At 37.2% G+C, this 14,323-nt stretch overlaps 1 protein-coding gene across 5 annotated transcripts in view; it reads left to right on the top strand.

Annotated features, from left to right (window-relative positions):
• Positions 1-14,323, top strand: part of trol (terribly reduced optic lobes) — a 197,604-nt gene that overhangs the window by 144,244 nt on the left and 39,037 nt on the right. For 3 of the 5 annotated variants that reach the window (XM_087409407.1, XM_087409392.1, XM_087409402.1), the window contains 6 exons: positions 1,446-1,559; positions 2,156-2,269; positions 3,882-3,989; positions 9,924-10,040; positions 12,000-12,158; positions 13,790-13,939. In XM_087409407.1, coding sequence (XP_087265533.1) covers positions 1,446-1,559; positions 2,156-2,269; positions 3,882-3,989; positions 9,924-10,040; positions 12,000-12,158; positions 13,790-13,939 — 762 coding nt within the window. The remainder of the gene's footprint in view (positions 1-1,445; positions 1,560-2,155; positions 2,270-3,881; positions 3,990-9,923; positions 10,041-11,999; positions 12,159-13,789; positions 13,940-14,323) is intronic. The other 2 variants (XM_087409394.1, XM_087409399.1) reach the window with 2 other exon arrangements.

Below are 14,323 nucleotides of genomic sequence, written 5' to 3'. Positions count from 1 at the left end.
CAACCCGATGATATTCTAGAGTCGCATTACGAGCGGTCACCGTGAAATTCCAACGCCGATAATTACGGGGACACGAGGCAACTGAGGAGAACTGTTTTATTTCCTTTTTTTTTTTATTTCGTGAAATTTGGTAATCGAAACAAATTGCATTCGCGATCGAATTTTGAGGGGCATCGGTCTCGTGTTCCCGTGTCGCATGGTTCGCGATATTCACGCACACGAGACGCCCAGAACATTTCGCAACACGCATCTCTGCGGCGAGAGGTAGGTACGAATTCTATTGCATCTTTTGGGTATATACGGTGTAAAGGATTAAACGGTATACGCGAATTTTCCTGCGTGAACATGATGCCTGCGCAGCATGATATTTGAAAGCTCCCGCATTTTTAACTCATTAGGAAGTAGCGCATGATAATTTACGCATGCGACTCTGGTTACATCATAAAGTTATGCAGAAACTCGCGAACAGGTATTCACACTTGCAATAACGCGACGGCGATTCTTGCGCATAATTATTCATGGATATGTGGTAGCACATATGGCTGCGAATTTACTCCGCAAAACAGTCACAAGCAGTTAACAGCGATATGCGGAATAACCGTTTTCCAACTGTCGAGAATAAATTAAATTTCAACCAGTAATTTTTAATCCGCTCGAAAGAAACTCACACGATGCTTTACGCGACAGACGGTTTTTTTTTTAAACCAGACTAATCTGAATATAGATGCAATTTATATGGACATAGATAGACATATCTATTTATCAGAATCAGGTAAATTTTTTGTAGTTGTAAAATCGAAATCTTATCCACAATTGACAAAATAAAAATTCCAAAGAGAGTTCTCACAAATTAAAATACGCTCTAAGAATGCTATGAAATTATCATATTTTAAGATATTATAAAATGTATCTAATCAACTTAATTGATTTGTCTCTATTTATAGAAAGATACATTTTTAGATTTTACAACTAGTCTCGCGATGAGCAGCCGAAGTCATCGACACGAATTCCAAGCATAAAAGTAACGCGACACTACAATCTATATTTACTATAGGTCAAGTGAATTTCTGCAAATAGTTGCCATTTTTAATTAACTAAAGCGGGCTATCGAATATTTCCGAGCGTGGCATGGATTCAATTGATTATTGATATCGCGTAAATTGAATATGCTTCAGTAACTCGTTCAAATTGCGACAATAATCAATAAAACTCGAGTCGACAGCTCTTCAGTTACTTTGTACAGACAGAGAATAAAAACTTTTAACTAAATCAAGGTGTCGTTGTGTGAAAGTGCTATCGTATCGTACCAATGAGGATATTTGTTTTTGCGTATTTTTTTCGGTTTGTCCACCATCCTATCTCTTTTTTCCTCTCCCTTATTTTATTTATACACATTTTTATTTTTTTTCTATCAAATAGCACATTTTTTTTTCTCTTTCAAATAGCACGATGTCGAGCGGACGAATTCGAGTGCGCCAGCGGTTCATGTGTCAGCAAAAATGCAAGATGTGATGGACGAAACGATTGTCTCGATCATTCTGACGAATATAATTGCAACGGTTTGTTTGTATTATTTTTTTCTTTTTATTATCGATATTTTGTCTATTGTTTTTTTATATATTTTTTAATATATTTTATAGCTGTTTATCCATGAAACATAATTAATCACGTATTACATTATTATTATTCTAATTTCCAACTCAACAATAATATAAATGTAACATAACAAATATTGTGTATAACAGTGACGTTGTTGAGTAGAAAATTATACATTGATGTAATGTTATTGTTAGTTCATGTTCTCTCTCAACGGGTTAAAATAGATTTAAGTTACAGATAGTTTTTCAAAATTATATTTTTATTGATTATATTTTATTAATTACATTTTTATTATATTTTTAAATTATATATATTTTTTATTTATATTATATATATATATTTTATTTATTTTATTTATTTATTTATTTATTTATAGTTTATTAGTTACAAATTGGAATAAATCTCGATTAATGAAGAAGAGGTGAATAATTTTATCGCTGAGCTTTCGAGTAATTATTATTTCGTAATTAAAAATATTATATACTTAAATATGATCTTGTATATGATAAATTATTATATTTAATAAACTTTTCATTTCTCTTTATATCGATTTCAGTGACCACCTGTAGTGGGGATCAATTCCGTTGTCTGGATGGCATCTGCTTAAGTATCGACAAGCGTTGCAACGGAATCGCCGATTGCCGTAACGGCGAAGATGAGAATCAATGCGGTAAGCTAATTTGTTTTCCTTCCCTCTTTGAAACATGTATTTATTCGATCGATTTATTCTTACATCTTGAGAGCGCGAGAGCAGAATATATCAAATGAGATTTTTTTAACAATACAGATTTCAACGGAGTCTGTCTTATACAACTCCGTTATTTCTGTCTTCGTTGTCTTTAATTGTATCGTCTTTGCTCATCGACAACGTAAATCCTACGTTGTTACATGTTCTGAATCGTAAAGTCAATAATCACTTTTGCACGCGCAACGATAACTCCCGCAACGGTTCCAGCAATAAGCCGCGATAAGCCTGCATCGATGCTCTTTGCCAAGTGTCGGTTACCCGACGCGATTATTCACGAGCGATCGAAAGGGGCGCCTGAGCTTAAACGAGCCTCAAACGCGCCTGCGAAGTTTAACAACAAGATTGCAGGCACTTTGATAAGTCTCGCGAGTAAACCCAGCAGTGATCTCATTCGAACACGTGCTTAACGTCGTGGAAATAACGTCGCAAAGATTGCGATTTGTATGCGCATACATTATCATCCGAATTTTAAGTATCATTAATTTTTTTTTAATCAGTTTCGTCGCGGATGAGAAACATTTGTCTCTTCATTACAATAGTGAACCACGAGTACGCGAGAGCAGAAAAGCGTTTACGCTTGCACATAATTAGACGCTGACGAGCGGTTACGAAGGTCCGGTGTTGGATACACCAACGTTGTGCGCTATAACGTGAATAAACGTAAACTTAATTTTCTCCGGCACGCTCCACGTGACTTTCGATTTACGATTTTCCACGCTGACCGAACTTTATGCCTCTAACGCGCTACGCCGAAAATAACACCTCTTTTCCTGAAATAGTTCAGCCAATGTCGTTGCACCATTACCTCATCTAATCCAGGTTTCGTTGCAACCTAAATCGGAGCGTCCACGATCGGTCGTGTGTGAAGAAGGCGGCGAACTTTCAGGCATTCCCGAATGTACTCGGACCGTTTCGTTACGACGTTACCTAAACTCGCTTTAATTAATCGACTTTTAAGCGAACCGCATCCGACATTCCTGCAACCAACACGCGTGCGAGAGAGCGAAGACATCAATTCTCGCTGCCGATCGAAGATAAATTAATCGCGTAAAGATAATCCAATAGTCATCCACGTCATCCTGTTGCAATTGACTTATCTTCTTGATTGAGAATGCAGATTGCTGTCCTTCGCTCTTGTATATTCCCTGTATACTTCCTTCGTTCATATACTAACCTCAGCAAAAGCAGCACAGCTCGAAGCATCTCACACCAGGTAAAGGTGCGTCCGCTTCTACCGTCCAGATAGTGTAACTGATAGTGCTATATGCAAATCGTACTCTCTGACCCACGCTGTCGCTCGCACCGCGTGATCATAAATTATTTAGCATTACGCCCGGTTTATTCTGTTAACGCGCATTTTGGACGGAAGATTCGGAGTGTCGAAGGGCTTGCTTGGAGCCGCGATCGCGCGGCTTCGCTGGTGGATCATGAGTGATCCTGGAGGGATGGGGAACAACTTGAGGACGGGGGCTGACGCGCGTCAGCGAGGCGATGCAATCTTTAAATGCGCATGAGTGTATGGTGTATGGAGCAGGTTGCGGAGACACCGAGTTTCGCTGCACGGACGGCAGCTGCATCAACTACGTGTTGCAGTGCAACGGGGTGAACGAGTGCTCTGACGGCTCTGATGAGAGGGACTGCGGTAATTATGCCACACCACACTTATCTACACGCTCTTTCTTCTACACGATACTGGAACACGTATACACGTTACATCACACTTGTGCGCGTGCACGAGAGACAAGTCATTCGATAAATATTTATAATGTCGCGAACTGTATTTGGACAATGTACACGGGATGACGCTTGTCATAATATAGATTTTTTTATTCAAATATGGAATCGGTTGAAATTGAGATTTTGAGAAAATAAGAATCTGTTTCTACATAAGGATTGATTAGCTTTTTAAAAATAGATTTCTAGCGAAAAGTTACCTCCCTATTTTACTAGTACTTTCATATTATTGTAATTCACTATGCAGCAAGTAATAGAAAGTCTATACTGAAACCGACAAAATCAACTTGTCTTTCATCGATTGTGCTAACTTTCAAATACAACTAGAACTTGGAATTGTATTTCAAATATTATTATTAGAATTTATAGCATTAGTTGAGATTGAGCCGCTTTGAGACAAAAAGAATCTGCTTATATATATATATGTATATGTAATATATATATATATATATTTCCAAGGATTGATTAGTTTTTTAAAATAGTTAAAAATTTTTTATTTTTATAGCAAAAAGTTATTCAATTTTACTAGTATTTTTATATTATTGTAAAATTTAGTATGTAGTATAGGTAACAGAAAGTCTAATACTGCAACCGACAGAATTCAACCAACTCGTCTTCCATCGATCGTACTAACTTTCAAATACAGCTTCCAAGCATTCCGCGTGATATTTTCGCCATTACATTCACCTTTTTCTGCCGTAATCCCTTTTTAATTTTACTTATCGCGAAATCATGCGCCGCCCGTAGAGAGGTATCCGTGGCGAAATACCGGAAAGTTCGTGATTGTACGGAAGTCGACCGCGATTTCCTACGGAGGGAAACTCGCCGAACGCCGAAGGAATATGAATATGCAACCCGTGACGACGGAAAGCGCCGATCGACTCGCTATCAAACCAGCCGTGACGATCGGTAATCCGATCCTGGAAGCGTTTCCGGAAGAAACTCAACGACGAAGATTTCCAAACTCCATGCTGCAGAAACCCTCGGCATATTTGATCCAAATTACATCCAAATCGAAAGATAATAACTCGTCCTCGCAATACGTAAAATTTGGTCGATTTCATAATCTTGATACGAATTGCAGTAATGCCGAAGTTTATCATCCAACTGTTAACCAAACCTTAAAGCGATCAAGCAACGAGTCTCGAATTCCAAAACCTTTCAAGCTGTCAGATAGTCTCGTGAGATCTTTGCAACTATTTCAACAAAAAAATATTTCACTGAAAAACTTTGGTTTACAATCTATCAATAATCGCGATAAAACACGAAAAATGATAAGTGGAAGTAATCCTGATTGCGCACCGAAACAATCCAATACATTCAACGTAGACGCAACAATTATGATTCTTGGACCCAGTAAAAAGGGCAAATATGTTACGGAAAAGAATATTTCTAAATCAAACAATTCGAACATCAGAACCGTTATCGAAATCTCTTCGAAAATAGACATGGAATATCAAAATAGCGATAAAATTAAGAGGACACCAACGAAATTGGAAAATAATACGTCTAAAAATAATATTGACAACATTAAAGCGATACATCGCTCTAAAAACATCACTGTAGAAGCTGCGAAAAATATTGATGAAGAGATAGACACGGAAAATCCTTTAATGATTAAAAAAAAATCAACTGATACTGTTACTCAGCGGATTGATAATTTGATCTGCAAGTTTATTAAAGCTAAGCATATGGTATGTCGTCAGAGTGATTCAACTGAAGTTTCAATTAAACCAATTTATACAACTTCTAAAATAACGACAGTAACAAATGACGCTAATATTAATCGGAATTTTAATATGACAGATGTACGTGGCAATAGTAAGATTCTTAGAAAAAATCAACGCAGAAAACACGGTTCGGCTTACCAAAAATATTATGATAAATATTTGAGGAACTTGATAACTTCATCTACGATGAAAGTGTCGACAGAATTCGCAGTTGATACACGAACTTCAACGACATTAAAAAATACCTTTTTAAAAAATATTAATAAGCATGAAGTAACCAAGGCTTGGCAGACTGAAAAGAGGGATATGCTGGAAAATGTAACTGGATTTATTTATTCTGATGTATTCAATAATACTCACGGTCAATCAAATTTACCAGAAAATTATATTGAAACAAAGAATAACAATCCGAATAATAAAGAAATTTTTTTTGGATACGAGGTAAGAAAAGACAGTAAGGTTTCAAATTATTACAATAAATACTTGAAACATCGCGTCACGCCATTTAAAAGAACAGCTCCTGTGACTGTAAGCACTAAAATTGAAGAATATAACATGACGAATATGAAATATGATCAGCAAAAAGCAGCTTCATCTGTTTTAGGAGAAATATTCGCAACAACAAAATCAAACAAAAATGATTATTCTTCAATAAAGACAGAAAAGTTACTATATGAACTTAAATCGCCAAAGGCTGAAATACATCGTCGGTATTTTCCAACAATTAACGTTGACAATATCGATATGATATCAAATCTTTCAATTTCAAATCATAACGCGACTCAGCAAAATCGAAGTAATGAAAAGTATAATAAAACGCACAAACAATCAGATATTTCTTTCGAAAAATGTTGCGACGAAAACTTGATACAAAGTAACGAGAAGATCGATTCCGGATTGATAAATTCAGGTGAGACGCCGGAATCAATACCTATAGAAAATACAAACACGATATCGAAGGAATCACATGAATCCAGAGAGATTTTGGAAGAAAAATCAGAGGATGATTTTGACGTTGTTCTGTTCAATTTTACGACAACGAGGGTTCCCGAGATCGTCACGCGGGATGCAAATGAACCCAGGGAGGACCCAGAGAAAACATCTACTGAAAGACACGGCAAACGCAAGCACAAAAGTCGTCATAATAGTCGTAAGAACAACAGGCCCAAGAAAAGGAGGAAGAATCATGTAAAACGTAAGAGGAAACCGACATCATCCGTCGCTTCGAAAGTCGACGAGCCGACGAGCGTCGATTATGACAGCGCTTATAGTTCAGAGCGGGTGAAGATGTTGTCCCCTAACGATCTAGAGTACAACGAAGCTGATAATCGTAATACGAGCACTGGTGGAAACGACTGGTACCTCACTGCTGAAATTACAACGGAACCTTTTAAAATAGAATCCTCTAACGCTGATGAGTCCGTCTCAAAACATCCCACGGAAGACAGCATTGACGACGAATTTCAATCGGAAGAAACGAACGCAGATCTCGTTACCAGTAGCACCATATCTTATTTATCAACAGCGTCCAATGAGAAAATTTCTAAAAAATGTAAAATACTAATTACGACTGAGAGTAACTGGCTTAACTGGTGGACAAATGATAATAAAAAGACAGACGAAGAATCAACGGAATGTGAAGAAGATGTTACTTCGCTGCCAACCACAAGTGATTCAATAGAAGAAGAAACAAACTATTATAGCATATCTGTCAGCGATCATTTTTCGATATACAACACGATATCTATATTAGATAGCACTACTTTAATCTGGGAATATTTCAGCAAAGAAAATAAGAATGTAAGCGATGAAGAAATAAGCACAACATTTAGCATGATTAAGGATGAAGAAAATAACGAGAAGAAAGTAATGGTAAGTGAATCTATATTGAATGAAGAAAGTGATAAAAATAATGAAGGAACACAATCTTGGGAAAGTATTACGAATTTTGGAGGCACTACGCACAACGTGAATTTAGACTTCAATAGTGAAGAGGAAGAAGACGGATTGGAGAAATCAATATCCGATGAAGATAACGAAATCGACAATGGTATCGCGGAGACCATAGAGGATTATGAGATCGACAATTGCAACGAGACTCAGCATGCTTGCGATAAATATACATGTATCGATGAGGACCAGGTATGCGACGGTATCGTAAACTGTCTTAACGCCAATGACGAAACCGACTGCGATTATATATACTCTAAGAGGTGGGAGGAGCATCAAAGAATTAATGACAAACGGATTGACTTCACTTCGAACACTGTTGACGATACGTCGCATCTTGATGGATGCAGCCCTTTTGAGCATCCTTGCGACAGCATGTGCATAAACGCGTTGCACGTCTGCGACGGCAAGAGAGACTGCCTGGACGGTACGGATGAGGAGAACTGCACCAAAGGTATTCCCCATGTAGAAAATAATACCCTGCGAGAGACGTCTCATTTCACTCTTTGTTCACGCTGTAAAAACTATCTCGCCTTGGATGGAGCGTCACGTGAATCTCAAGCAAGCGTGACGTCATTTCGGGATGACCTGTCATCTTCGCTGTACAGAACATGGCTTTGAAGATATCAAATTGGCTAATATGTGAACGTCCTTGGGAAACTATCGAGATTTTCGCGATAAAAAAACTTCAGGAACGTTTTTTCCGACTATTTGCATAGGTACTTTACTTTATCCCCCCTTCAAGTTCTTATCTGAAGAATGCAGAAGACTCGCTTTTGTGCTTCCGGATCAATGTCATGGTGTTGAAAATCTACGTCGTTTGTTATGTGTTACGCAGCTTTGAGGAACAAACGTGTTAACAAAAATATTATGAATAAGTAATAACTTTCCGTTCAGTGTAAGAGTGTATGTTTACATTGTGTTGTCCATCTTTGTTGTAAAAATATTTCCGGGGAGAGAGAGAGAGAGAGAGAGAGAGAGAGAGAGAGAGAGAGAATAGTCAGACGGTGATCCTTAAAGTGCAGTGACCGAAGACGATTATCTTATCGCTTATTAGACGATTATCTTATCTAGTTCTTATTAGACTCGTCGAAGCTCCTCGCTCAGTCTGAGGAGGATTTACGATGAACGATTGCAGGAATTAGTATCAATGCATCTATCAATGATTGCATTAGTCATTCTGCATACTGCAGACATACGATCAGCTGCCACTATTTTTATGTACGCGATTAGATCGCCAGTTGAGTCCGCAATGACAAAACGTGAATCCTCTTTTCTCGGATGTAGAAAGAACATCCCATTTCATCCATTCCATTGACATCATCATCGTGTCACGCATTACTCATTTACTTTTTTCACAAGGATACAGAATTTGCTTCTCTGTTGCAAAAAGAAGCATTTCAATGACACCCATAAAGAATCATTTCCGGTAATGGTGATATGCAATCCACACGACACACGTACCCGAACATTATACATGATTTACGAATTGGAGTAAAAGAGAAGGTAAAGGAATATGAAACAACGTAAAAACTTTAAAACGCCGCGCGCGAAATTTGCTAAAAATATTTGAAATTAATATAATGTACAGTTTATCAAACGAATCGTTTTATTTTATAGACCAAAATCGGATGGTTTCGTATATTGTGGAATATTCCTACCGTCTCTCAAGTGAAATAATTCTAACCACCCTCATAAGGCTTCTTCACGACGCTTTAAATGTTAGACCAAGCTTTAAAATATAATAAGATCTCTTGGTTACAGAATCATGCGTTTTACCAAAGATGCTTTTTCCATGTACAGATTTACGAGTCCTCTACCACGCCTAAAACTGCTTTAAATGTCTCTTTATATGTTCATAGCTTGTATTTCAACCTCGAACTCGTCTATCAATCGCCAATATAAATTATTTTTTAATATAAATTTTTTTGAAGTACACACACAGTAATAAGATATCGTTTTAATTTATTTAAAAAATTTACTTTTTACATTTATTTTAATAACGCGATGTAAATCATCATAAATTAATGAAAACTCAAATTACCCCTGACTTTCAAACTTTATTTCGAAAATCCATTGAAATCGAGGCGATTGAACGGCAGAATGCGAGATGCGAGCGTTGAACAGGAGGATCTTTGTTTTTTGCCGATGGCACTCTGTAGGTTTGGCCCCGTGCCCTTCCACGGACTTCACCTGCGAGGATGGCTCTTGCATATCGAAGAGCTCAGTCTGTGACGGATTCGACGACTGCCTCAGGGCAGAAGACGAGCTTTATTGCGGTACATAACCATGTATACCTTTCACGCTATTCGGTATTAAAAGAGAAAGAGAGAGAGAGAGAGAGGGAGAGACCGAATAAAAAAAAAGAAGACAAGTGCATGGATGACTTGGCATAATATCAATAAATGTTATTTTGACATTTAATGCAACTCGAGCTTAAAAAAAAAAAAAAAAGTTTTGGAAGTGAAACATAATATTTTTGTTGCGTTTTATCGGTATCGTTACGCGTACAATAACAAGTGACGCGATGGAATTTTAACTACAAACGTACAGAAATTGATTTCGAATAATTGGTGCGAATTATTTATTCGCACTGTTATGGCATTCGAATTGATAGACGGTTTGAACAAAATGTTTTGCAAAATACCGTTGAAAGTAACGAATAATCGATTTTATTAATGTTTTTATTCCTATTAACGTGATATTTCCTTAATTATGAAAAATGCCTTGAGAGATATTCAGAGAACACTTTATTATTCCATAATTATATTCTGTATTATATTGACAACAAGTTCATCAAGTGATCAAGTCATTCCATTGACGATTAAAATGATGCATTATCTGATTCAAAAGCAAGAAAGTTACGATTCACCTAATTCTTTCTCTCTTTCTTTACACTGTTTTTTTTTCGAAACCCTGCTTAGCTTGCACCTTATATAACGCTTGCCATTGAATCAATCGCTTAATGATTTCCCTCGTTGAATCTAATCACGGACTTGTTCCGTGTTGGTTAGACGCTAATTAGAGCTTAAATTCGGATCCAACGCTAACGTGACCAGAGCCGACAATGTTAATCGCAGATTTCGATTATTCGAGTGGTAAATATATTTCAATTAATAAATTAGTTTTTATGTACATAGAAATTTTTCAAGTAAAATATTAATTATCGTAAGCGTTGTTTTGGTAACTGTACTATTTATAATTAAATTAGAAATAAAAATAATAGTAAGTAGTAAAACAAAAACGCCTGAAGGCGAAATCTGCGTTTAAATTAGCCTCTGTATATAAGTACATCTATTATGTAGTTGTGTAAATAACTTATTACATTATCCTTGACGCATTCCTATAAATACCCTACGAAATTTTCTGTAAGAGATATGAACAATGCCAAATATTTCGATTATAATTTATGTATAATGAAACTTTTTGATACAATATCTTACGATTAATTTATGAGGTAACATAATTATCATTACAGGAAAATTCAATCATTACGTTAAACGTAACAATGTAATATAATATTTTAACATATAAAATGTAATTCACTCAAATATTTTCTTATTCGTTTTTGATTCGCGTTTTCTATCGAATTTCACTGCGAAAATACACATCGAATATGCATGGAGACCACGATTCTTTCTGCGAAGTTTAATTCTAAATACCGGAATCGTTCGTCGACTGACAAACGACCTCATAATAGCAGACCATTACACATATTTACGTGAAGCTAATAATCGTGTATCTCCCGCAAAACTATAGTCGATCGCGTACGAAAGCTACGCTTATCGTCACGACACATTTTTCGCGCATTGCACGCAACATTGTAATTCGCATTAACCAATACGACAGGTTATTTTTCACGAGCATTTCATCCGACTCAACATAGAATATAGCTCGGCTTTATAAACGCGCGCAGGCCGAATATAATTTCCAATTCTCCCTAATCCCTCCCGTAAATTATTACTGCTAAATAACACTCAGAAGCAGCTTTTTTCGCTTTCGTGATGTGACAACAGACAGCAGAAGCTATCAATTAAGTAAAGGAAAGCTCGTGGATAAAAAAAGCGAGACTGACGATCGAAAGCGTCTCGCTCTGAGAAGTCTGAGAGTGTGCGTGTGCGGCACGCTTTCCGCTTCGATATAGATAGTATATGTATATGTACACGGAGTGATTGTATATATGTGTAAAAATGTATGTGTTCTTTGCGCATATGTCCGCTGAACAAAACAAAATACAGAGCGGGAATGCACGCCTAACCAGTTCAAATGCGCCACCGGGAACAAGTGCATCGAGGACGTCTACAGGTGCGACGGCCATCCGGATTGTCCAGATCACAGCGACGAGGACTGCGCCCCGTCCGCTAACGACACTACACACACCACTTCGCCTACCACCAGTACGCTCCTTTTTCAGTGTGTCCATCGCTTCATTCATAATACATTTGTGCAACCTCGTCTAGCGTGTTCCGCTATCACTATTCGATCTCGGTAGATCTGTAAATAATTGGAACCTTCGATCGACTTTTTCCCAATAGAAACGTCCCCGTTAACAAAAAAATGATAATGAATTATTTGATGAATTTATTTCATCATATGAAAAACATTAAAATCGAATCGCTCTTCCTTACGAAAATCCGATACTGATCAATACTGAAAGACGGTAATTAACTATTTATTTTAAGTATTAAAAGCACTATTGTTCAGTACTTTAGTATTTTAAATAAATAATTAATTATTACCTTTCAGTATTAAATTGGTCAATTAGATTTCTGTGAAGACCAAAAATCGAACGCGTGTCTGTCTAAAAGAATATTTTTATTATAGTTATATATATATATATATATATATATATATAATAGTTATTTATATATATAATAATTTATTATTCGTTATAATAACTATAATTTTTTATTCGTAACTATTTAAACGTAAACGCATTTAATTTTAATTATTTATACATGCCGGTACTCTATGCAGTTTTATTCGCCGCTAGACGTTAAACAATAAAAATGAGAGATTTGAAAAATATCTTCGAGCTTCGCAGTGTTACAAGTTGCCTACCTTCGTCCGAAGTCCGTAATGTTTGCTTTCGGTCGAATCCTCTTAAGGAACTCTTATTTACGCGGGACAAGTGGATCTACCTGCCTGAGCGGATACACACTCGACGATGGTTGTATTTCATTGTGCATTTCTCACGATCAATCGTTACGACCGTGGTCGAGAAAGCGATTCCGCCTCTTGTTGCTTCTCCGAAGACCCCGACGGCCATTGTAACATTCGTTTTACCGCGCACTGGGAAAATTTATACTTACGAGACGCGACTGCTAAACTTATCGAGGCAACTTATTGAAGATGTACAAGTACATCTCTCTCTCTTCCTTTTTTTTTTATTTTCTTTTTTTCTTCTATTTTTCAACAAACCATGTTCTCGACAACGGCTCTATTTTATCGTACCACCTGAGTGCGGAAGGGTCGGAACACACCGGAAACGTATTACCCCGCGAATCCCCCGTACGGAAGATTCACGGTGATCGTCGACGGTACTCTCGCCCGTTCGCGCCGCAAATCGTCGCGTTACAAAGCAGCCTGCGGATATATACGCCATGCATTGATATACAAGTAGCTGCATTACGCACGAACTTGTACGCTCGGATGCAGACGACGGTGTTGGATAGGAGTGCCTTTGAACGTTTCTTTCCCCTGCAAACTTTAGTGTTTTTCCGGCAACAGTCTGCTAATTGCCGAAAGGACAGTAAAAAACGAAGGGGAAGAAAATTTGGGAAACTGAATGAACAGGGTATTCTTATGCAACATCTTAGCCACGTTTGTGATTCTGCTTGCGAAACTGGTGTTCTCTTTTTAGTTTTCTATTGCATCATTCTCAGTTGCATTATGGTATGATAGAAAGTAAATGCATTACGTCTCGCTGCAAGTGTACCTTTAAATTTGATTTCTGGCTGCTCGATGCTTCATTTTCCTTGCTGCGGATTTTTCCCTTGAATGTGCCTGTGTGTATGTGTGCGCTCAGACTCATCCGATCCACGCTGGACACCCGAACGCAGAAGAGAATGCGATCCGAGGACAGAGATGCGCTGCGATGATGGCAGTTGCGTTCTTCTACGACGTAAATGCGACAATATCTTCGACTGTCTCGACGGCAGCGACGAGCGCGGCTGTGGTAAGGGTTTCACTTCGTTCTCACAGCCCATCCTCTTCCTTTCCTTTCCGCATACTCGTATTAACGATGACAAATGTTTCCTGATTTCCTCCATCCGCGTATTCATATTAACGATGACGAACGGTTTCTGATTTTACAAGCCTGAGGAAATCTCTTTTTTGCTTATAAAATAAAAAAATTTTATACGTATATTTATTATTTCATTTTTATATGTTTATTTATAGTAATTCGCTAAAAATCTCTTTTTCTATAATAAGCTCTTTCGATAAATTGTCCTAAATCAGTTTGATAAATTACATTTTTTTTTTTTATTAATAATTCTGTTTCAGTTTATATTTTGTTATTGTTGTCGTAAATATGTGTATATTGAAAAACACTAACAGA

The sequence above is a fragment of the Acromyrmex echinatior genome, chromosome 1, assembly GCF_024713525.1.
Source record: "Acromyrmex echinatior isolate Ae372 chromosome 1, ASM2471352v2, whole genome shotgun sequence".
Lineage (NCBI taxonomy): Eukaryota > Metazoa > Arthropoda > Insecta > Hymenoptera > Formicidae > Acromyrmex > Acromyrmex echinatior.
The sequence above is the reverse complement of the archived record's forward strand: the minus strand, read 5'-3'. Positions and strand labels throughout refer to the sequence as shown.